General features: G+C 44.7%; 3 protein-coding genes across 8 annotated transcripts in view; 1 reads left to right on the top strand and 2 right to left on the bottom strand.

Moving 5' to 3' along the window:
• The window catches only part of PRMT7 (protein arginine methyltransferase 7), a 47,537-nt gene extending 34,075 nt beyond the window's left edge, over positions 1-13,462 (bottom strand). Inside the window, exons 1-3 of one of the 2 annotated variants that reach the window (XM_022583366.3) lie at positions 12,995-13,462; positions 9,245-9,420; positions 6,174-6,210 (exon numbers count right to left, since the gene is read on the bottom strand). In XM_022583366.3, coding sequence (XP_022439074.2) covers positions 6,174-6,210; positions 9,245-9,339 — 132 coding nt within the window. In that variant the 5' untranslated portion in view covers positions 9,340-9,420; positions 12,995-13,462. The other variant, XM_022583367.2, reaches the window with a different exon arrangement.
• Positions 13,135-20,603, top strand: SLC7A6OS (solute carrier family 7 member 6 opposite strand). 2 transcript variants are annotated; one of them, XM_089903268.1, is made up of 5 exons: positions 13,135-13,366; positions 13,504-13,779; positions 17,540-17,743; positions 18,963-19,083; positions 19,512-19,940. In XM_089903268.1, the coding sequence occupies exons 1-5, from the start codon at positions 13,172-13,174 to the stop codon at positions 19,688-19,690; spliced, it is 975 nt and encodes a 324-aa protein (XP_089759394.1). In that variant the 5' UTR covers positions 13,135-13,171; the 3' UTR covers positions 19,691-19,940. The 2 variants fall into 2 exon arrangements, with proteins under 2 accessions (XP_089759394.1, XP_022439096.1); XM_022583388.3 differs by having other exon boundaries at positions 13,139-13,366; positions 19,828-20,603.
• SLC7A6 (solute carrier family 7 member 6) overlaps positions 19,656-24,301 on the bottom strand; it is a 37,342-nt gene continuing 32,696 nt past the window's right edge. For all 4 annotated transcript variants that reach the window (XM_022583377.3, XM_022583376.3, XM_022583387.3 and 1 more), the window contains one exon: positions 19,656-24,038. In XM_022583377.3, the coding sequence (XP_022439085.2) occupies positions 23,944-24,038 (95 nt within the window). In that variant the 3' untranslated portion in view covers positions 19,656-23,943. The remainder of the gene's footprint in view (positions 24,039-24,301) is intronic.

Genomic DNA, 24,301 nt, shown 5'->3' with positions numbered 1-24,301 from the left:
TACTGAAGCCCACGCGCCTAGAGCCCGTGCTCCACAACAAGAGAAGCCACCACAATGAGAAGCCCACGTACTGCAATGAAGAGTAGCCCTGACTTGCCGCAACTGGAGAAAGCCCACGTGCAGCAACAAAGACCCAATGCAACCGAATAAGTAAATAAACAAAAGAGATTAAAGGATATTAAAAACAATCTTTAGCAAATAAATTCACCCAAAATCAGATGAAGTGAACATTATATTGGAGATTCTATCCAACACATTAGAGCAAGAAAAAATGAAATAAGATCTAGATAGAAAGAAAGAAAATTATTATTAATCACATATGAGATGAGTGTGAAGAAAACCCAAAACACCTACAAATAATTATTAGAATTAAGAGAACTGAGAAAGATTACAGGATTCCAAATCAGTAAATAAAAAACAATTGAAATTCAGTACTATCAGCAATAGCTTTTAAACCCTTGGCAAAAGGAAGAATTTCTTAAATATGAGACAAAAAGCACCAGTCAATAAAGAAAATATAAGATAAATTTGACATTAAATTTAAGAACTTGTATTGTGGAAAAAACCCCACAAACTAAGAGACCAGCAATACATATAACTGACAAATGGTTAGTACCCAGAATATGTAAAGAATTCCTACAAATTACTAGGTCATAAAAGAGGAAACATGAATAGCCAATGAAAAATGAAAAAAGCTCACATTCAGCAGTGATCAGGGGAATGCAAATTAAAACTACAGTGAGAGACTAGTTCAATCCTACCAGATTGTCAAAGATGTAAAAATTGGTTAATACACAAGACGTGAGAATGTAAACTGGCACTATTAGTTTGGAAGAGAATCTGACATTACCCATAGAGCTAAACACACCTGATGGCTGATGGCCAGCAATTCCATTCCCAGGTATACACACCCTAGAGAAAAATATGCATATGCACCAGAGTACAGTTACTGGAATGTTCCAGGTAGCACTACTTACAATAGAAGGAAGCTGGAAACAACCCCAAAGCCTATCAGCAGAAGAATGGGTAAGTAGTGATGTATTTACACAATGGAATCTGTATAGCAGTGAAAAATGAATGAACTTACAGCTACACGCAAAATGGATGAATCTCAAAAACAATGCTGAGCAAAAAGACAAGTCACAAAGAATAAACACATTATGACTCCATTGTATAAAGTTCAAAAACAGGCAAAACTAAGAATTTATATTTTAAGGACATGTAGTAGGTAGTAAAACTATAAAGAAAAGCAAGAGAGTAACTGATACAAAATTCAAGACAGTGGAAACTTCTGGAAGGAGGAAAACAAATGCAATCAAGGAACACATAAGGAATTCCAAGTAATAGTAATGTTCCATTTCCTAAGCTGAGTAGTGAGTCTATGAGCATTTGTTTTATTATTCTTCTTTAAACTATACATATACATTTTATATTGTTTTGTGTGTCTATGTTATAACAAAAAGGTTCTTTTAAAGAATACGAATAGTACTAGAGTTTAAAATATCAAAGCCTTTAAAATAGTACTAGACTTAAAAAGAAAATGGAGTGATAATGTCAAAATTCTGAAGTGATTTCCAAACTAAAATCCAGCCTTAAGTGTGAGGATAGAATACAGAAGTTTTTGGACAAGCCAAGTCTCAAAAACCTTACTTCCCACAAACCCTCTCACAGGAAAGTGAGGAAGGATGAGCTTCACCAAAGAGGGAGGGAACCAAAGAGGAATACATGGGATGCAGGAAATGGAAGACCCAATAAAAAAAGAGGAATGAAGGAAGTCTACAGACAATAAAAAAGAATCCCGGGACGACAGATACACAGCAGGTCTAGAAGGCACCCAGTCCAGACTGGAGCAGGGCAAAATGATCCCAGAGACAATCTCCAAGAAGATGAAACTGACAGAATAGCTGATTGTTTTGACCTTTCCTTCAGAAAGGAAATTTATACTACTGGGAGAAAGTTTGGGCATAAAAGGATGAGTACATAGAAAACAAAGCAAGGGAATTCCCTGGCAGTTCAGTGGTTAGGACTCCACGCTTTTACTGCCGAGGGCGCGGGTTCGATCCCTAGTCGGGGAACTTAAGATCCTGCAAGCAGCAAGGCGTGGCCAAAAAGTAAAGAAAAAAAAGAAAGAAAACAAAGCAAAAGTAAGATAATTATTAATAAAGTTATTCAAGAAAGAAAAAGCAATCAAAGTATATCACATAGCTCAACTGTGAACAGTGTTTACACATGCCTAATAAAGTCAACATACAATTTTAACTAACATGCACATTTATGTGTTTACCTCAACACAACCCTTCAAAAGGAGGTATTATCGTTATCCCTATTTTACAGATGAGAAAACAGAGGCACAAAGAATTTAAGTGACTTGCCTACTGAAACACTGAATACCAATTTAGCAAAAATTATAACTACATTGGGACAAACGGAGAACGAGTGGGAAGGAGGAGCTGAAAGAATACCAAACTCTCAGCTCTCACAGTGGAAAGTCAATAGATAATAGTTATTTAGATCTGGAAGTAAACATAAAACAGCTCAAAGAAAAGAAATGAGGTTGCCTCTGAAGGTAACTATTAAAAGGTACTGTCTGGGGGACGATACACCAGGGTACTGCTTCTTTATTTTTTTTTTAATAAATTTATTTATTTATTTGTCTTTGGCTGCGTTGGGTCTTTGTTGCTGAGCGTGGGCTTTCTCTAGTTGCAGTGAGCAGGGGCTACTCTTCGTTGTAGTGCCCGGGCTTACCATTGCAGTGGCTTCTCTTGTTGTGGAGCACGAGCTCTAGACGCACGGGCTTTAGTAGTTGTGGCTCGTGGGCTCTAGAGTGCAGGCTCAGTAGTTGTAGCTCATGGTCTTAGCTGCTCCGCGGTATGTGAGATCTTCCCGGACCAGGGCTCGAACCTGTGTCCCCTGCATTGGCAGGCGAGTTCTTAACCACTGCGCCACCAGGGAAGTCCCTTTTTTTCTTCTTTTTTTAAACAGCATGTTTTTGTATGTGTGTGTGTATTCTGTCTACCCAATTTTATTTTATTTATTTATTTATTAGAAATTATTTATTTATTATTTATTTATTTTTTGGCTGTGTTGGGTCTTTGCTGCTGCATGCAGGCTTTCTCTAATTGCAGCAAGCGGGGGCTACTCTTCGTTGCAGAGCGCGGGCTTCTCATTGTGGCGGCTTCTCATGCTGTGGAGCACAGGCTCTAGGCGCACAGGATCCAGTAGTTGTTGCTCATGGGCTCAGCAGTTGTGGCGCACAGGCTTAGTTGCTCCGCGGCATATGGGATCTTCCCCGGACCAGGGCACAAACCTGTGTCCCCTGCGTTGGCAGGCGGATTCTTAACCACTGCACCACCAGGGAAGCCCTGGGACTGCTATTTTTCACAATAAGCCTCACAGAAATATTTGACTCCTAAAGTAACTGCATTTATGCTTTGGATAAAATCAGTATGCCATTTTATGTTATGTGCTTTTTACCACGATGAAAGGAAAAAAAAAGTTAAAAAAATCAGGATGGCAATTGTTAGAATTGTTGAACTAGGAAAATGAACATTAAATACACTATATTCCCAAAAAGCAGGAGGGCACAGTTTTCTTTGTGTAGCTGTGCCTGTGGGGTAACAAGAAAGAGAGTGGGACTGGGAGCTGGCCTGGAAGTTTCAGTGAGCTGATCACCTGAGAACCCTAATTAGCAGCATCCTCAACAGTAAACCAGGGCCTGCATATTTTCCAAATTAATAACACTCATTAAATTAGCTATCACTTTTTTTTTTTTTTTTTTTTTTTTGCTGTACGCGGACCTCTCACTGCTGCAGCCTCTCCCGTTGCGGAGCACAGGCTCCGGACGCGCAGGCCCAGCGGCCACGGCTCACAGGCCCAGCCGCTCGGCAGCACGCGGGATCCTCCCGGACCTGGGCACGAACCCGTGTCCCCTGCATCGGCAGGCAGACTCTCAACCACGGCACCACCAGGGAAGCCCTAGCTATCACTTTTTAATTATCCAACTTTGAATCTAGAAAAATGGTGCAGACAAACCGGTTTGCAGGGCAGAAACAGAGACACAGATGTAGAGAACAAACATATGGACACCAAGAGGGGCAAGCGGCGGGGGGGTGGGCGTGGGGATGAATTGGGAGACGGGGATTGACATGTGTACACTAATATGTATAAAATAGATAACTAATAAGAACCTGCTGTATATAAAATAAATAAAATTAATTATCCAACTTTAAAGCTACTATTGGAGCCCTCTTAAAAGGCAATTGGTAGTATCTATCAAGAGTCCTACCTAATGTTCAAAACCCTAGACCACACCAAAAGATATTCGGATAGCAAATAAGCACATGAAACGATGTTTGACATCATTAGCCATTAGAAAAAATGGAAATTAAAACTACAAAGATAGGGACTTCCCTGGTGGCACAGTGGTTAGGAACCTGCCTGTTAATGCAGGGGACATGGGTTCTTGCCCTGGTCCAGGAAGATCCCACATGCCACGGGGCAACTAACCCGTGCACCACAACTACTGAACCTGTGCTATAGAGCCTGTGAGCCACAACTACAGAGCCTGCATGTCACAACTACTGAGCCTGCACGCCTAGAGCCCGTGCTCCACAATAAGAAAAGCCACTGCAATAAGAAGCCCGCGCACCACAACAAAGAATAGCCCCCACTCACTGCAAGTAGAGAAAGCTCGCATGCAGTAATGAAGACCCAACGCAGCCAAAAATATAAATAAAAAATAAATAAAACCTTACTAAAAAAAAATAAAATAAAACAACAAAATGTGAGGCACCATGCAAAAGCATAGAGAAATATGTTTTTCTTGACTCTGCCACTAACCAGCAACTTCTGACTCCATTTCCTCATGTGCAGAACCGGGGAGGGGAGAACAGAAGTTAGAGGTAAATAATGAAGAGTCAGGAATGTTCCACCAAGGAGGTTGAATTTTACCTCAAAAGCAGGGACAGGCCACTGAAGGGTTTTAAACAGAGGAGTAACATGGTCAGATGGGCATTTCAGAAAGACTCCTTGGGCTGCTGTATAGAGGAAGGAGAAGAGGGTCCAACGCCAGTAAATGACGGCTGAGCAGGCAATGGGGTTGAAAGAACCAGAGGATTTGATGACCAACCAACTACAGGCTCAGATAAGGAAATGGGCGCCATCTGGCTTGGCTGACCAGATGGATGACAATGCCATTTGCCCAAATCCCCTGGAAGCTGGGTCAAAAAGGACCCTCACTGGAGATGACACCAAAATCAGAGAGGCTCACAGGCCCACGAGTCCAAGAAGAAGACCATTAAACTAGAAAGGATTAGTCAAAAGCCGGGAACAATATTTGTTCCACATTCTGTAATTCCCCAACAGCTCAGCAAAGGCACTCAAATATTTGACGAAAATTAGAGAGGCACCTAGCCCCTCCCATGGAGCCTACACACTAATGGTGCTGAAGGAGGTCCTTCTGTCATAGTGTTACCAAGAAGTAGGCAAGCTGAGCAGTTAACCAGAGCTGGGTCAAGGAGACACCACCACCAACACAGCCTCATGACGAGCCCTGCCGTGTTCCCTGATCTTTCTGCAGTGCACTGCTCAGTTTTTAAGTGTGGCCCTGCATCCTTCTCCTTCAAGCCTCCCAATTTCTGAACCATCTGGATGAGGCTGACTAGTCAAGCACTCTGGTAGACCAGGAAATCCTGGGTTGCTAGCCATCATAAGACCAGAACTGTTAACATTTACTCAAACAGACAAAGAAAACTCAGATGAAACAAAGGACAAAAGCTGAAATGTAATTCTGCAGTGAAAGCCAAACATGCTTTACAAAATACAGTCTGCAGTGACCTCTAGAGATTTTATTTTAAAATTACAAACTGACTATACGAGGTAAAACTGTGTAATCAAAGTATTTTTATCTAGAGATCATGGAAATCAGCTAGTATGGCCCACTCACTGTAAATTCTAATAAATGAGGTCTGCAGAGGTCCCATGTTTTCTCCAAGGTCACGCTCAAGTCAATAACAGAGCAGGAAGTAGGACCCAGCTTCCTGATTTCCCAACCACTACACCGTACTGCCTCTCTGCATCATTCTAACATCATGCCTCTGGGGGAAGTTTTTAACCTTCTTGTAATGGAAGGTTTCAAACACCACATCAAGATAACAGTTTCCTTCTATACTTACCCTGTCTTTGTCATGCAGCATATCAGCATAGGATGACCTAAAAGAATAAAAAGACAGGTCAGAAACTTCTGCTGATAATGATAAACATCAACATATGAGAATATTTACATATATAAATATATTCTTTTATCAGATGGAACAAGTATCCAGGCCCATTTTAAACTATTTTAATAGAGCTATAAGCTGTCATTCTCCTGTACTGCAGAAAAAAATCTCAGAGACAGATGTTTATTTTCAGTAAAGAATCTCAGACTAAAAATGCTGACAGTTAGCCCTGTCACAGTAACTCCATAGTCCTAGCATACTGATCGTGTTGTACATCATATGATTTTTTCCTCAGGAACAACTCAGATGTGACCAATACTTTACATAATCTTGCATACATTTGTACATTGGGATGATCACAGATGTAACACTGGGGAGAGGAATCGGGGAAAGGGAAAGTATATGCCTGCTGTATATGTGAAGGGTATCATGCCTGGCACTTTCCCTTGGTTGTCATCAGGGACAACGAAGAAGCATTCACCAAACTACAGGGAGGAGAGCTGCTTATCCATATTTTCTATTGTAGTAATTCACAAACTTGAAAAATCTCTGGCAGGGTCAGGATAAGCCCCCAGAACTCAACAGGCTCAGCCCAAAGATGCTTTCTGAGAATTCCAGGTGAGAGTTAAGGCACTCTCATTAAACAGAGGACCTCCAGCTTCGGGTCGACATCAGAGTTAATGAAGAGCTTATTTTACATGCAGATTCCCACAATACACACAAAGAGCTTCTGATCTAGAAGATGGAGCTGGAGTCTGGAAATCTGCACTTGAACTGGTGCTTCAGGCAACTGTGACACAGGTATTTCATACTCTACATTCTGAGGAACACTGCACCAAAAGCAAAGGCTTCTTTTTTTTTTAATGGCATACCAAGGTTTTTAACATTTGAACCCACCTGCGAGTGTTTAGTTGCAATCTGGTCCTTTCTACTTTTCTCCACCTTTTTTTTTTTTTTTTTTTTTTTGGCGGTACCTGGGCCTCTCACTGCTGTGGCCTCTCCCGTTGCAGAGCACAGGCTCTGGACGCGCAGGCTCAGCAGCCGTGGCTCACGGGCCCAGCCGCTCCGCGGCATGTGGGACCTTCCCAGACCGGGGCACGAACCCGTGTCCCCTGCATCGGCAGGCGGACTCTCAACCACTGCGCCACCAGGGAAGCCCCTCTCCACCTTTTAAGGGGCATTTTCACTCCCCCATCTTCCCTGCCTCACCACCCACTCACTCCCCTGACTCCACTGACATCACTCTTCCTAAGCACCACCAGCTCACTCACATCATTAACATCCAGGATTTCTCTGACCCTGCTGGACACTCCCTCTTCCTGAAACGTTCTCTTCCTTTCTACTCTCTGGCCATGCCCTCCTGGTTGTCTTGCCTCATCAGCTATTCCAGGATTCCTTCTCCAGTCCTCTACCTCTCACATTCTACACAATCTCTGAAAGCCTGCAATCTCTTCCAGTTTCAACTCTAACAACTGCAAACTGTCTCCAGACCCATATTTATCTGCCCAGTGGCATGTCCATCTGGATGTCCAAAGCCAGATACCTAATCTTCATCACCCCAACAACACCCATTCCTCCTGTGTTCTTCTCAAGGAACAAGAGTTCCATCTACCTAGTCACTCTAACCAGAAATCTTGGTGCTTACTTCATTTTCTCTCTCTCCTTCCATCACTGCATCCAGTGAGTTACGAAACTCAAGCTCTCTCAAAGTTTTTCCTCCTCTCTCCACCTCCACTGTCTCAGCCTTGGGGTTGCAATATCCACCCAAATGCCCATATGGTTTTCACACCCTCCAACCCACTTTCCACACTGCTCTCAGGTTCATGTTCCAAAATGCAACCTAATCTTTTTTCTTCCCCATTTAATACCTCAATCACTCAGAAAATAACGTCCAAAATATTTAGAAAGAAAGTAATGTGTTTGAGCCCTTACTCTGTACCAGACATTGTACTTCATTCACTCATCAAATAACCCTAAGAAAAGGGTATTATATGATGAGATATACATATTGTTATACTGAGGTATATACTGTTATACTGTATATGAGGCATATATTACTACATTGATCCTCAGAGAAGTTTAGTAGCTTGGCTAACGTCAAGCTACTTGACGTTAAGAAGTAAGTAGCTTAAGAAGTGGCTAAACTAGAACTTATACAATCAGGTTCCTCTTCCTGCATTTTGCTACCACCAATTACAACATGACCCCTGCCTACCTTTTCAGCATCCTCTCTCATTATAGCCCTAATTTTGCACCACACTCCAGCCACAATGACTTGCTAGCCATTCCTCAAACTAGCTCATCTGGAAGTTTGCACATAATCCCTGCTGCTCAGAAAGCAATCTCCCTCTCTTTAGATTTGGGAAATCATTCAAATATCGCCCTCCCAGCCCAGTTGGTTCTTGCTGCTTCCACGTACTTTTGTGCCCATTTCCACTGACTTTTATCTCATGGTGTCATAATTTTTTATATGTCTGTCTATTCCACAAAACTGCATGTTCTTTGAGGATGAGAACCTTATCTTTGTCATTTTGATATTCACAGCCTTAGCACGGTGTCATATGCACTTAATGATTGCTAAACAACAGTAACTCACTTACATACTTTTAAACATCCCTCCAAAGGAAAAAAAAAACCTCATTTTTTCCCACTTTTTCCATTAAAGAGAATTTAACTATATGATAAATGTGCCACCATTTCAGTGACGCAAGTAAATAATTAAACTTCATAAATTCGTCTACTACTACTACTACTACTGAACTTTGGGTCCTCTTTGGTCCACAAGACAGATCCTCGGGGACTCTGGTACAGCTGCCACAAAATGTCTGACTCTCCACACAGGCATAACTTTGCCTAACTCCCACACAAACCTACCTAGCTGAGCAGACCTGCTGGTGATCAACACCTGCCCTGAACAGAAGCACTGGGTGACAGCCTATTCCCCACTCAGACTAGATTCCAAGGCATCTGCTTTGAGATCAAGGGCCCCACCCAGCTGCAGCCAACTGTGGAAAAACCCTTGTTACCTTGCGATCTCCTGGTGGTAATCATAATGCTCATCCTCCTCCAGCCACTCCACAGATCCCGTGGTTGGGTTGGCACGCCCACAGAAGACTTTCATGGTGCCAATTAGCTCCTCAGTTTTAGCATAGAAAGGCAGCCTCGCCAGCTGCTTGTAGACAGGTCTGATCGTCAGAAATCTCTTCAAATTGTAATGCCCAAAAATGTAGAGAAAAAAAAAAAAAAGAAACCAAGAAATAGACAAAAATGTCAGAGCCACTGAAAATATTTGTTAATCGGCATTTTAATCTTTCCAGCAGAGTTACTTGGTTTTATATTCAGCATATAACATCAAATACTATTAAGACAAAAACTCAGAAAGCTATCTGGGAACTTCAGCAGTCCTCAATGATTCCAATAGGGTCAAATGACCCTTACGGGTGCATCTGAGTACAGCCTCAGGTGAAGGCAGGTAAGAAGAGAAATAATGCAAAGGAAAGGGCTAGAAGGAAAGGAGAACACAAAGAGATCGATCGGGGTGGTGGTAAAGGAGTGTCACCAACACTGCCTCAGAAAGGTAAACACTTAGTTTAAGGAAAAATACAAAGAAAAAGCAATTCAAACCAACAAAGAAACCTCACCTGAACAAATAAATCAGAGCTATATGCAAACATGGCTAATCCCAGGAATATAACATTGAGCCAAAAAAGAAGCAAATCACAGAAGACAAATGATTCCATTCATATGAAATTTATAACCATTCAACATAGAACAATATATTCTTCAGGGATCACACTAAAAAGCATGGCAGGAATGAGGATAGTGGTTACCTCTAAGAGGGAGGGGAAAAGGATGGAATCAACGAGGGCCACACAAGGGACTTCAAAAGTAACAGTATTGTTATTTTTCTAAAACTGGGTGGTGGGGGCTTCCCTGGTGGCGCAGTGGTTAAGAATCCGCCTGCCAATACAGGGGACACGGGTTCAAGCTCTGGTCCAGGAAGATCCCACATGCCGCGGAGCAACTAAGCCTGTGTGCCACAACTACCAAAGCCCACGCGCGTAGAGCCAGTGCTCTGCAGCAAGAGAAGCCACCGCAATGAGAAGCCCGCGCACCACAACGAAGAGTAGCCCCCGCTCGCCGCAACTACAGAAAGCCCGCACGCAGCAACGAAGATCCAACACAGCCAAGGTAAATAAATTTTTTTTTTAATTAAAAATTAAAAAACCCGGGTGGTGGGAATACAGGTGTCCATGATATTGTCATTCTTTATGCCTCACTATTTTTTATGATTACTTATCCACTCCATATTCAATTTTAAAAACAATTTACTTATCCACTCCATATTCAATTTTAAAAACAATTTTTAAAAACCTTTCTCCGTCTGAAAAAAAAACAAAGGCTTCAAATAAATGTCACCAGATGCATATCTTATATGGCCTGTTTCTCCAAAGGTATCTATTTCTGAGAGATAAACACCAAAGCTTAAAGTCTGAAAGTACTTCTCAGCAGATATGGCCTCTCATAGTGCCCTCCCTCTTACCATTCAGAAAACAGCAAGTGTTCCACACTCCCCTTCATTTCTTGATAAACACTGATCCATCATCAGGAAACCTTAGAAAGAATGCCTACTCCACAGGACCCTAAACATTCCTAAGGCATTTTACTGCCAAGAGTTACGTTCTTTTGAAGTTACCTAAACTAAGTAAACACTGAATTCTTATACTAGAGGATGGAGAACAATCTTTTCTGAAAAGACTCAGGCAGTCACTGGACTGGCTCAAAGTAGTCAATTTGTCCTTCAGTAAAACTCTACCTCTAACTCTACTTCAGCATGTCTAATCTCTAATTTAGTAGCTCTCAAGCTTTCTGACAACTCCAGTAAGAAATATGCTTTACCCTGAGACACAACATACACACACACATAAAGTTTCACGAAACAATACCTAGTCTTCCTGTAGGCAAAACCCTCTGATATAGTCCACTGTATGTAATTTTTATTTTTTATGCTGGTCACGATCCACTAAATTGATTTAATAACTCACCAAAGGGTTGCAACAGTTTGAAAAGCGCTGCTACAATCAGCTCTGCACATCTCTACTAATACTTATTATTAAAAGACAGAGTATCTAGAACTACCGTAATTTGTAATATGCTTTAGATAACCGTGTCCAACAAATGCTGTAGTAGACAAAAGTTTAAAAGATGGGTAGGATTTAGGTGGGTGAGAAGAGGGAAAAAGCACTTCACCAGATTAGAAAGGCTTAGACAATCATGCACAGTGAACTAATCCGTTTAGCTGAACAAGGGGTCAAACATGTTGGTGGGGTCCATGTTGTGAAGAGTCCTGAAACCCTTACCCTGTGGTCCATGTGGAATCAACCATAAAGTCACTTAAAGGTTGAGTATAGTAAAGAACTGTAATTTATGGAATTCCCTTTTCACCTATGATGTTGCAGAGGCTGTAACTAGGACCACAGTATCTTTTCAGATCTGTAGAGAAGTCACTGGTTTCATATAAGTCTAAATAAATGCTTGAGGACAGGAACCATGTCCTGTAACCTCTCTGGGTGAACACTAAACATCTTCTATGGATGAATCTCTTCGTATTATTAGGACTTGTCCTCTCCAAGAAGGAGCCCATACTCCAGATTCAGGATACTCTAACCTCCTCCTCATTCTACAAGAGCTGTGAACTCACAGGGTTAATGGAAATCACCATGCCAAGCCCTAATTGCTTTACTAGTCAGATTTCAGAGCAGACGTCTGGTTCATTTATTCAAAATTTACTAGGCACCTTCTGTATGCCAGGCACTGTATTAGGACTAGAGAACTATCACAAACAATACAGAAGAGGTCCTTGTCCTCCAAGAATTTACAGACCCTAATGGGGGAAAGAGAGTAAATATAAATATACAATTAAAGACTACCTGAGGGCAAGAAAGGAAATATACAGGACACTATGAAAGAGAATAACAAAGTTATGGAAAGACTCTCTGAGGAAAAGAGCATCTAAGTTGAGGCCTACAGAATAACCCAGGTTAAAAGCTGTGAAAGTGCAATGCTCATATTTCAGGAATCCTTACCGCAACTTTTCCAAGAAAAGGTCCTAAGATGTAAAGAACTAGGTGCAGAGTGACAAAAGCCTGAGTGACTGAAGCACTCTGAGCAGAAGAAATGATGGGCGACTAGGGGTGGGCTTCTGCAATGTCGGCTGCGGAAAGGTGTTTGGACTTTGTTCTAAATGCAGTGGGAGCCACTCAAGGGTTTTAAGCAAAAGAATATCTACGTTGGATGTACGCTTTTACAGGGCCGCTCTGGCCAGTGTGTGGTAGATAGACTGGTTTCCAGCTACTGAGAATACTGTGACTGGGAAACACCAGTGAGCCAGGGAACCGTGGCCCAGTCGGGGCGCGATGGCTGAATCTCCGTTAAGACTGCGACGCGGGTCTCTATCGCTGAAGGGAGGCACCAAGTACTATGATCCAGGTCCCGGCGGAGGTGCTCAGTCACAGGCCCAGCTAGAAGCAATGACCCGACTGGATGGCAGAGCCAGGGACCGCCTAGAACCCCGCACTACCGCCGGCCCGGGAGCTCTGAGCAGCCCCATACGGATTCTAGAAAGTTCCTCCAGCGTCCCGAAGAGATGCGTACCCCAGTGTCCGAGTACGACCATGCCACATTCCTCCGCCGAAGCCTTGTGCTGAGCACAGGATGCTGGCTGCACCCGACCCTTCAACCGCGACCCCACCTTCCCAACCAGCCCGGCGCCTCACCGGCCGTGAGAACCTCGCCACTCACTTCCGCCGCCACCGCCATCTTGCCGCGGCAGGCGTGCAAAGGCGGGACTTCCCTAGGCCCGCTGAGCGGGCCGGGGGTGGGGCCCGGAAGCAGAACTGGAAAGCTCTTCCGTCGCACCCCGCGCATTCCCATAGTGCTCCACGATAGCTGCTATGGAGGCCGGCATGACAGCAGTCCTCCGCGTGAAGCGGAAACGCAGTGCGGAACCCGCTGAGGCACTTGTCCTTGCTTGTAAACGCCTCTGCTCCAGCGCAGTTGAGTCGGGAGCCCAAAAGACACCTCCGGAGGATCTGGAGAGAGCAGCAGAAAATAATGTCTTCCAGTTGGTGGCCACCGTGCGCTCCCAGGTATAGGGCCGGGAGGGAGCCGGTGTGAAAGGGATCTTAGGGCGCAGCTGGGGCGCATCATTTTCCCTAACCCTTTCACGAACCCCTGCTTATGCCGCCCCACAACCCCGCTTTTTCCCCCTCCCCACTCCCCGCAGGAGGAGCCAGTACAGCCGCTCGTGCGAGCCGCCCTGCGCCCGTCCCAGGGCAGCCAGCAGCGTATCCGCCGTCATCTCCGTGCGTCGGCTCGGGAGATCCGGCAGAACGGCCGCTACAGGGTAGTCTCTAGCCGCCGATCCTCGGGAATTCCTTCGAGCGGCTTGGGGTCCGAGGACGCGCCGGGAAGCCCAGAAGCCGCCGAGGACGCAGGCTTCCAGCTGTTGGACCTGGTCCACGAGGAAGGAGACCCAGAGGCCGCCGCGATCTCCTGCAAAGTGAGTACACGCCGGGAGTCGAGCTCTGGGCTTCTCGGGACAGAGAGTACGCAAAGTTAGCACACAGTTAAGGAGGGTACACATGGCTTCACTTTAGAGATGGATGATCCATCCAGCTTGATGGACATGTTTTACAGGTTAGATTATCCATTCAACAAGTATTTACTCAGCGCCCACTATGTGCCAGGCATGGTTCTTAGGTTCTGTGGATACAGCAGTGAGGACCTAACATTCAGGTAGAGGAGAGGAACATCAAACAAATTCAATGTCAGATGGTGAAATGGGCTATTGGAGGCGGGGGGAGCGTGCTCCCATTTCAGTGTCATTTTCACTGAGAAAATGACTTTTGAGTAAAGACTTGAATGGCAAGGCACTGCGGATATCTTGGGCAGAGGGATTCCACACTAAGGACCTCTAAGTGCAAAGACCCTGAAGCTGAATTTGTCTGGTGTTTGCAAGGTCATTGTGCATGGAGCCCAGGGGGATGGGAGAAGATAGTAAGGAATTTGGGGAGAGGATACCGGCTAAACCCTTTCAACTAGGTAGTTGCAAGGATACATTGCCTTTCACCCAGAGATGGGGAATCACTGGAGGATTCTGACCAAGGTAAAGAATCCTAAAGCAGATGGGAAAACTCATCAAAGGGAGGTTAAAGGACCAGGTCTGGGTAGCATACCAAGCTTGAGGCAGATTTTGGATTAGAATGCAAGTCTTCTCACATTTAATTCAGTGTTAACTTTTTTTTTTTTTTATCTTTGGCTCTGTTGGGTCTTCGTTGCTGTGCGTGGGCTTTCTCTAGTTGAGGCGAGTGGGGTCTACTCTTCGTTGCGGTGTGCGGGCTTCTCATCGCAGTGGCTTCTCTTGTTGCAGAGCACGGGCTCTAGGCGCGCAGGCTTCAGTAGTTGTGGCTCGCGGGGTCTAGAGCACAGGCTCAGTAGTTGTAGTGCACGGGCTTAGTTGTTCCGCGGCATGTGGGATCTTCCTGGACCAGGGATTGAACCCCTCTCCCCTGCATTGGCAGGTGGATTCTCAACAACTGTGCCACCAGGGAAGCCCCCAGTGTTACTTTCTACTAATTACATTTTCTAAGTTAGTTTTGTACCTCACTTCGAAAAAGCAAAGTCACGGGCTTCCCTGGTGGCGGAGTGGTTGAGAGTCCGCCTGCCGATGCAGGGGACACGGGTTCGTGCCCCGGTCCGGGAAGATCCCACATGTCGCGGAGCGGCTGGGCCCGTGAGCCATGGCCGCTGAACCTGCGCGTCTGGAGCCTGTGCTCCGCAACGGGAGAGGCCACAACAGTGAGAGGCCCGCGTACCGCAAAAAAAAAAAAAAAAAAAAAAAAACAGAAAGCAAAGTCAACTACATGCAGTAAGGCCAAAGAAATGAAATCTTGGGCTTCCCTGGTGGCGCAGTGGTTAAGAATCCGCCTGCCAGTGCTCAATGCTGGGGACACAGGTTCAAACCCTGGTCCGGGAAGATCCCAAATGCCACGGGGCAACTAAGCCTGTGCGCCACAACTACTGAGCCCGTGTGCTGCAACTACTGAAGCCTGCGCACCTAGAGCCTGTGCTCTGCAACAAGAGAAGCCACCGCAATGAGAAGCCCAACAAAGAGTAGCCTCCACTCGCCGCAACTAGAGAAAGCCTGCACGCAGCAACGAAGACCCAACACAGCCAAAAATAAATTTATTTTTTAAAAATGAAATTTTTATTCAAAATATATCAAGCAAAAAAAATTTAATCACATTCCTAGTATACGTGGATAACAATTTGGGCATGATGTCCATAGCCACCTCTTTTACCAAAACTAATTCCACACTGCATCATGAGTTACACATTTTTAAAAGCAAACCAATGTTCAGTGGAATCGAGTCAATTAAATACCTCATTAAATCATATAAGAAAACCTAGTAGATAAGTTAGGAAGGATATAAACACAGATTTTCCCAACAATGCAATACAAACTGTAAACACATCAAAAATGTTTGTGCAGAATAATTATTAAAGAACATAAATTTAAACTGAAAGCAAACTTGAGGTTTTATGCCTACTAGACTATCAGGAAAAGGGTTGCCAGTAGCTCTGCTGGCAAGGCTGTGATTAAAATTGTACAACTGTTGTGCTTAAAATTGATGCAAGCCTTTGGGAAAACAACAGGGCTTTACAGTAATATCAGGCATCCTAAAAATAGATTGGAGCCTAGTATTTTAAAACTATTTTTATTGTTTGGATTCTAAAGCCGTCCAAAAATCTAAAGAGATTTTTTGTTTTTGGCTGCATTGGGTCTTCGTTGCTGCACGTGGGCTTTCTCTAGTTGCAGCGAGCGGTGGCTACTCTCCCTTGTGGTGCACAGGCTTCTCATTGCGGTGCCTTCTCTTATTGTGGAGCTCTAGGCGTGCGGGCTTCAGTAGTTGTGGCTCGCAGGCTCTAGAGTGCAGGCTCAGTAGTTGTGGCGCACGGGCTTAGTTGCTCCGCGGCATGTGGGATCTTCCCAGACCAGGGCTCGAACCCATGTCCCCTACGTTGGCAGGCGGATTCTTAACCGCTGCGCCACCAGGGAAGTCCCTGTATTGCTAGTTTTTGTAAATATTTTAATGGCTGCATAATTTGTTGAACTGAAGGCTAGGGGCTTGTGAGTTGGAACCAGAAGTTTTCTTGTGAGCAGCTTTGAGGTTGGTCAAGAGTCTGCACAAAAACTGACATCTCTAGTTCCTTTTGACTTTGGAGCAAGAAAGAATTCCCTGTAGCCTGTAAATGATGAGAACATTGGTCTCCCTTTATCTGCCCTGGCCATGGGACACCCCCCTCTTCCCCCTGTATGGTATCTGGTTTGAGCTGCAGAGCTTCCGGTGATGAACCTGTCGAGAGTGACTGGCAGTATGTCCCTATGGTTTCCAAAGTGACCTGTGCTACCCTAGACAACACAGCCTCTTGCCACTGGAGCACATCTTACCTGGGCAAGTTCTATTCTGGGACAATCCATCTCAAACTATCAGAAAAAGGATTATAGGGCTTCCCTGGTGGCGCAGTGGTTGAGAGTCCGCCTGCCGATGCAGGGGACTCGGGTTCGTGCCCCGGTCTGGGAGGATCCCACATGCCGCGGAGCGGCTGGGCCCATGAGCCATGGCCGCTGAGCCTGTGCGTCCGGAGCCTGTGTTCTGCAACAGGAGAGGCCACAACAGTGAGAGGCCCGCATACCGCAAAAAAAAAATACAGAAAAAGGATTATAGGGGAGGCCACTCCTCATTTGTGATTAAAAGCAGGATGTCAGGGTGAGCAAGCCAAGTGGTGGGTGATGGCTGATGGCTGATGGTAGTCACCAGGGTCCAGGAATCGCCCTTAGGCCCCTATAGGAGGCCGCACAAAATGCAGACCCATTTGGGGGGTCAACCATAGCGGTGCTGCTGTCGGCCTGTGGATCTCCAAGGGGAGAACATCATACCAAAAGAGCTCAGAGAAGACCTGTAGAAGCAGAGCCTGGGGGCAAGACTAGCCAGCTCTGCTGGCTCTCCCCTTCCTCAGGCCAGTCTTCCCGTGTGCTCTTATGTCAGCCAAGCACAAAAGAGCAAGAAGCTATCTTGTAAGCTTCTATCTTAAAAAAAGTACTAAATTGAGAAGAGACTAGTAGGCCATGGGGATAAGAATCTTGAATTCAACATAGAGAACTGCAGGGAGGCTTCCTTCACCGAGGTCTTAGGTTCCTCCTCTTGGGACATCCATGTTTTAAGTTATGCATGTATCATCTGCTGTTCTCTTTACAGACATCTGACCCAGATGTGATCCTCTGCAATTCTGTAGAGTTGATCCGTGAGCGGTTGACTGTATCTGAAGATGGACCAAGAGTTGGGTACCAGGAGGAACAGAAGGACAACTATGTGTATGACATTTACTATTTGGACATGGCCACTCCAGGATGGATTGAGAACATCCTCTCTGTGCAGCCCTATAGCCAAGAGTGGGAGTTGGTAAGGGGGCCCATGAGGCAGGGGGCATGAGGCAGCCTCAGTTCATTTTCTAGTCACATGCTTTGCCTCCCTAGGTTCTACTCCTGATTGCCGTTGTTCTTAGTTCTTCTTATCCTTGCTTAAAAGGAAAAATTTATGCTAAATGCCTTTTAGAAACCTGCGTTTAGTGCAGGAATTTTGGGAAAGACAGTCTACATTGATAATTTTTGCTCTTAATGAATCTCTTACAAGGTTTGCAACATAGTCTTGTTTATGCAGTTGGCCCTGTTTAATTTGCAGGTTCCGTGGGCTCTGCATCCCCAAATTCAACCAACCACAGATCAAAAATATTCCGGTGGGGGAAATTCCAGAAAGTTACAAAAGGCAAAATTTGAATTTGCTGCACATTGGCAACTATTTACATAGTATTTGCATTGTATTAGGTATTACAGGTAATCTAGAGATGATTTAAAGTATGTGAGAGGAGTAAAGCAACTATACTCCAATAAAAATTAATTTAAAAAATAAGTAAAAATTTAAAAGAATAAAGTATATGAGAGAATGTGCATAGGCTATATGGAAATACTTAGCCATTTTGTGTAAGGGACCTATGGAAACAAAAGCTTTTTTTTTTTTTTAATTGTATCTTAAAGGATGAAAAACCTTGGATTAAGAAAGCTAACATCCTGACGTTATTAAATTCTAAAATTATTAATGAGAAAAGTTAAGGTCTACCTCTCATCCTCTTATTATGAGAGAAGCACCCTATCCCACACCTGCACTATAACTAGTCTCACACCTTGGTACCCACCTTGGACTGCTGCATAGCCCCCCTCCTTTCTGCATTTCACACTTGGGTTTTGGCTCTAACCTTTGGCATCACCTGTAATCCATATAATCCCTCTCCTACCTGGCTGGCCTTCAGCAGTTTGAAGATCACTGCCATCACCTGCTCAGAGCTGTCTCTCCTCCGCACCCTGCTGCGTTCCCTTCTGGTAGAGTTCAGATCATCCAACCGGGAAATGTGGTTCCTGGAGCTGGACTCTGAGTAGAGTAGGGCTACTGTCTCCCTTTCATAGCCTGAGGTTACTACAGCCTCTAGCAAACTAACACCTATGTTTTCTCTTTTTCACACATCACCCTTAAATGACATCTCTCCAAGTTGGTCTGCTGATAGCTTCCCCCAGAGCATAACTTTAGAGGTTTTGACTTATGCTCATGTTTATGTTGAGATGTGCAGGTGAATGATGACCAACAACCAGAGGACATTTATGAAGATGAGGATGATGAGAACAGTGAGAATAATTGGCGCAATGAGTACCCAGAGGAGGAGAACAGTAACGGAGATGAAGATTCCAGAGGTAGGTGGTAGCAGCCCTGGTTGGGGAGAGACTGATGGGATCTGGGGCTGAGGTGTGAGCAAGGTTGACAGGTGTATCTTAGCTGGTTTTCCTTCTCTGCCCTTGGAGCTCCACCAGCTTGACCACAAGCTGGTGGAGCTGTAGGACATGCAAGGACCAGTGTTCCCAGGGGGGCTGCTGGAGGTATAATGTCAGTTAGGCCTGGGTTCAGATCCTTAGTTCTTGCATTGCCTAGCAATGGTCCCTTTCCCTCCTACTTTGAATAGAGTGCTGGAGAGGTCTGCCAGTAGGAGTGGGCCCAGGGTTTTCACAGACCAAAGAACTGTTGCATTTACCTGTGCAACAACACAGACATGGTACTTGGGGGAAGAGGAAGGAAGGATGCTTTGGTACCACAGTTCTTTGACTTTCTTGGTGTTTGATGATAGAGGAACAGTTAATCAAGCTATGGGATATTCTATTGGGGAAGTGGCAAGGAACAAAATTATATTTGCAATATGACTACAACTATTATAACAACAACAAAAAAAATACTGAGGGGAAAACGACAAAGCACTCCAATGTTAAAGGACTTGGTTTACATGGTAAGAAGTTTATTGCTTTTTAAAAATTGTTCTATATTCTCTTTATTGAGCAAGTATTTTATAATAGGAAACAAAACAGACTTTTTTGAGAAGGGAAGGGGCTTTTGTGGTCATTTAGAAAACCATACAATTAGAGCCCATTCCTGTTATCTCATTCTAGTCTCTGATGATTACAACAGCCTCAGTGAAGAAGAAGGAGACAACAGAGGACCACAGATGTGGAGCAAATACCCTTTGGATGTGCAGAAGGAATTTGGCTATGACAGCCCCCATGACCTGGATTCAGACTAATGATCCTGTGATATCCATGAGGTTCTACCACAAGCCCCTGAGGGTTCTGTGACTGCAGTGTCAGCCACACTAGTTAACATCCTCTCGGGTTTCCTAGCTTAACACATGGAAGGAAAAAGCATATCCAACAGCACCATTCCACCATGGTGAAAACTTGCACTAAGGGAGTCCGTCTTTTCTACTATCTGTAGGGCCCCCCTTTGTCTCAATCAAAACTGACCTTAGAGTCTGGGGGCAGGGGAGATGCTGTGAAAGTGAAGCTTCCTGGCCCAGACATTTTACCTGCATTCCCATTCTCCTCCTACGCCAAAGCCAATTAAGGGGAAGAGAGTCTCCCGTTTTGTCAGCACTAAGACTGGGCTTTCCCAGGCCACCTGCCTCCAGTAAAAGGCTGTTTCTTTTGATAGAGAGACTCTAGAAGGGCTGCAGTGGGTCCCTTGTAGCGGCACAGACTGGATAGTAATGGCCGTTAGGAAAGAAAGTAGAATCTGCCTGAGCCATGAGAGGTTTTAGTTAAAAGCTATCTCTACCTCCCTGCTTCCTGACTCTGATAATAGCTGTAAAGATTGCTAGTTTCCTCTGGCAGTGGTACCAAGGAACAGGGTATGTATGAATCTCTTTAATAAAAACTAACTTTGAACAAGAGAGCAAGTAATTCCTTTAAAACCTTTTTAAATCTGACTATCTTATATGCTTTCCCACCATACTCCCTGATCCCTTTACCCCCCACCAAAAAGGGGGAGGGGTTGGTGAGAAGTTTCAGACACTAAGAACTTAAGGCAAGTGAGGAAAAGCAAAGCACATCCTAAACTTGGCTTTCCATTGAGAAATGTTTAACTAGACACAGCACTCACCAAAAACAAACTACAGTCAACAGGACCAATTTTTTTTTTACCAAAACTGGTATCTCTTGTAAGCACACTCTCTTTCCCTATTCCTTTCCAAACCACAAATGCCTTAACTCTGACTGGGTTAGCATTTATTCTGCAGTGACGAATAGCTTCTATATCTGCACTGTGCAGTAGTAGCCATTAGCCACATATGGCTGTTGAGCACTTGAAATGTGATTAGTGCAACTGAATTTTTAAATTTTATTTAACTTAACTAGCTACATGTAGCTAGTAGCTACCATACTGGACTGCACAGGTCTAGGGAAACAATATACAGAAACTTTGATTCAAGGTGTGCCCTCTTGCCCTGTGGCACAGACTTATTATCACATGGGAAGATAAATTACACAAGGAAATGTCTTCTTCCTGCCAATTCTAAGATTCCATAAGCATCTCTACTTTTCTATCCTACCTGCGCCCATTTCACTTTATATTTTTTTGTACATCTTTATCTTCTTATCTACAAGTTGTTAAACCTCCCAAAGTGATTAATTTCCATGTGTGTGTATACTCGGGCCCTACTATTGCAGTTATAAAATCAACAAACAGACTTGGTTTCCCAACCTAACTATCCACTAAGGTGCAATTCAGTGCTGCAGTAACAGGGAGCAACTTACAGATCTAATACTAGTCATCTCAGTCTCCTGTAAGCATAGAAACAAAGGATTGAAAACCACTCTGCCATTATAATGTGCTCACTGCTGTTTCTGTACTCATTTACAGTTTGCCAACATTAAAGGGCTGACAGCTTCACAAACTGTACCCACTGCAAAAGGGATTAGCACACCAGGAGAAGGATTGAAGGAGATAAACAACAAAGACCTCGCAGAAATTAATTTCACTAGGAAGCTTGAGTGCTGTAAGGAATCTCTGGCATCCCTCCCTCAGAAGGCTTCCTGGGAGAAGTCTGTATCCAGCACAGAGGGGAAGAACGCGGTCACCATCCAGTAATGAGAGGAGGGTGACAGGGTTCACTAAGCAAGTACTAGGGCACCTGGAGTGTGAGGGCCTTGCTTCCCCCTGGAGCCACTGGGAGGCAACAAATTCCCGAGATCAGCTGGTCATTTACTTCAATAGAGAAAACTAAAGCCTGGGTCAGGGATCCTTCAAAGACAAGTGTAGTCTGCTTGAAGAATTAGCTCCAGAGGATCCCTGGGATAGGTGCCAGATTGGGTCAGACAGGAGTCATGTTTACACAGTCTGGGCAAGTCAGCCTTTGCACAAGACTCCCTGTTGTCAGGCAAATCCCCAACTCATGACAGTAGGAATGTACTCCCATGTTCTCACAGATGCATGCATGCCCTGAACCAAAGGCAGCTGTGAGCATGCTCCCCTAAATTGCCTTTATTGAGCAAGTGTGACCAAGGTTAGTCCCTCGTCTGCAACTGGGGCCGGTTTGGTGGAGAAGAATGGTCAGAAAGGTAGATTGCCTCATAGTTCCTGTCTTTATCATTGACCAATTTCAAAACCTAAGGACAAGAAGCCCATGGGGCATACCAAGCCAGCAGGTTCTTCTGGGTCCAGGATGACAGTGTCTAGAAGCATCACAGGACAGTTGTCCAATCCAGTGCAGCCATGTGGCCCATGAAGGAACATCCATTAGGGCAAACCTACCCCTTTGGCCAGACCTGGGTGCTAAAGCACAGCCTGAGCACCAGAATTAGTTGCTTCCGATCATGAATCTGCTGATGGAGGTTGAAGCAGCTTTATTTCCAGAGTCTTCACTGATCTCCACAGAGAAAATAGAAGTCTCCAAAGTACCAAGCTCTTCCTGAGACTGCAGCCCCACCAGACCTCAGGCAAGGGGAGGCAGGCAGGAGATGAGTGCATTATCCCGATGATCCACACCAAGGTGGCTCAGTGTAAAACAAGCCTGGTGTCAGGGACAGAAGAGGAGGAGGATGCAGCCTGGTGTGAGGTTTTCAGAAAAATGACCACTTCTAGCACCAAGATGGGCTTGCATGGGCCTGCACAGCAGCCCCTCATACCGGCCCTTACAGAGAGGAACAAGCTACTTGTCAGTTTGGGTCCAGGAGATGTTCTCTAAATCATTGACAGCTAAAAGAATTCAAGTGATTCACCTGAATCCTAGGACAGTTTCTCCCCTTTTAGAGTTCATACCAGAAACCCAGGGATTTGCTTTTTGTCAACTAGAACAAAGACCTAAGGTCTCAAGTAAAATAAAGGATTATCTTTCAAAACAGCAATATTACCAGACCTCTGACTCATGAATTTGTTCACCTGTCCTTGTGGAACTTGAGCCAGGTGCTTGTAACATGTGACCTATCTGTATACTGAAGTGTAACTGGTACATGAGTAAAAAATCTTTAAAGTTCACCTCTGCAGGTAAGACTCAACAGAAAACTGCTAAAACCGAGCAAAACAATCTGTGGTCAGAGTCTGACCCACCACCACCACATAGACACGTCTAAGGTCAGAGGGACTTGCTTTGGGATACTTTGAATTTTTAAACACAGTCAGCCTACTGCATCCTGTAGATTAATGAACACCAATGCTTTGCTAGAACTGGTGTCCTGGATTAAATAATATCAATAAATAATAGAATACAACTCTTTCACCAGGGAAGGATTTTGAGCCAGAGGAAGAAAGGTAGCATTTCAGGCCTCTAATGTCAGATGCTTGGACCTGGTCAGAGGAAAACTTCCCATAGAGCAGCCCCTTTGTAGAAACTCCTGGTTCAAACCTCAAATAAATTCAGAAACCACCTGCCACAGCTATTAATCTAGCACTCCCTCTTCCCCCAATGCAGCTCACCAAGTAAGTGTTTGCAAGGGCTGCACCTACTCACCAGGAACAAAACTAAGCAACCATTCCCCTATTCCCTGAGCCCTCTGCCACCACCACCCTCTGAAGTCCCCACCTTCGGGCTGGCCCCAGACCCTGAGACCCATAGCTTACCGATGAGAGTGACCACCTGAGCAGGCCATCAGCCCTGAGCCCCCTTACATAATGTGGGCCAACAGCCCTCCTTGAGTATAAGAGAGTTGGGTCCACACAGTCTTGTCATCTGGACTGCGGTGGCTGTGGCCACAGGTAGCGGCATTCCAGGCCTCAGGGGATATCACCTCTGGCCTCTACTCAGTTTTCCTCTCAACCTGTCTCTCTTCAGCTACATCTAGCTCAGTCAGGACGCAAAAGCAAAGCTTCTGGGTGACTTTGGTGATAGCAGCTAAATGAAAATAGAGAATAGAATTTAGCAAACTGACATTTAGCCACAGCCCCAGTCTGAACACCACAGGCTGACTGAAAGCATGTGGTTCCCTCCCCACCTGTCCCCTGGGTACCCTGTACCAAGCTCACCCCCAGCAAGCCTCACTGACCTCCATCCCATGCCCCACCAGAGAGTCTGATGCATGACTCCTTGTCTTGCTATATGGACTGAACTTTCAGGAGGGAGTGTTTTAACCCCAAAATACGAGTCTAAAGTTGGAA

This window comes from Delphinapterus leucas, chromosome 20 (genome assembly GCF_059928025.1).
Source record: "Delphinapterus leucas isolate spDelLeu-1000000601 "Yukka" chromosome 20, BTC_Dleu_Yukka2, whole genome shotgun sequence".
Taxonomy (NCBI): domain Eukaryota; kingdom Metazoa; phylum Chordata; class Mammalia; order Artiodactyla; family Monodontidae; genus Delphinapterus; species Delphinapterus leucas.
The sequence above is the reverse complement of the archived record's forward strand: the minus strand, read 5'-3'. Positions and strand labels throughout refer to the sequence as shown.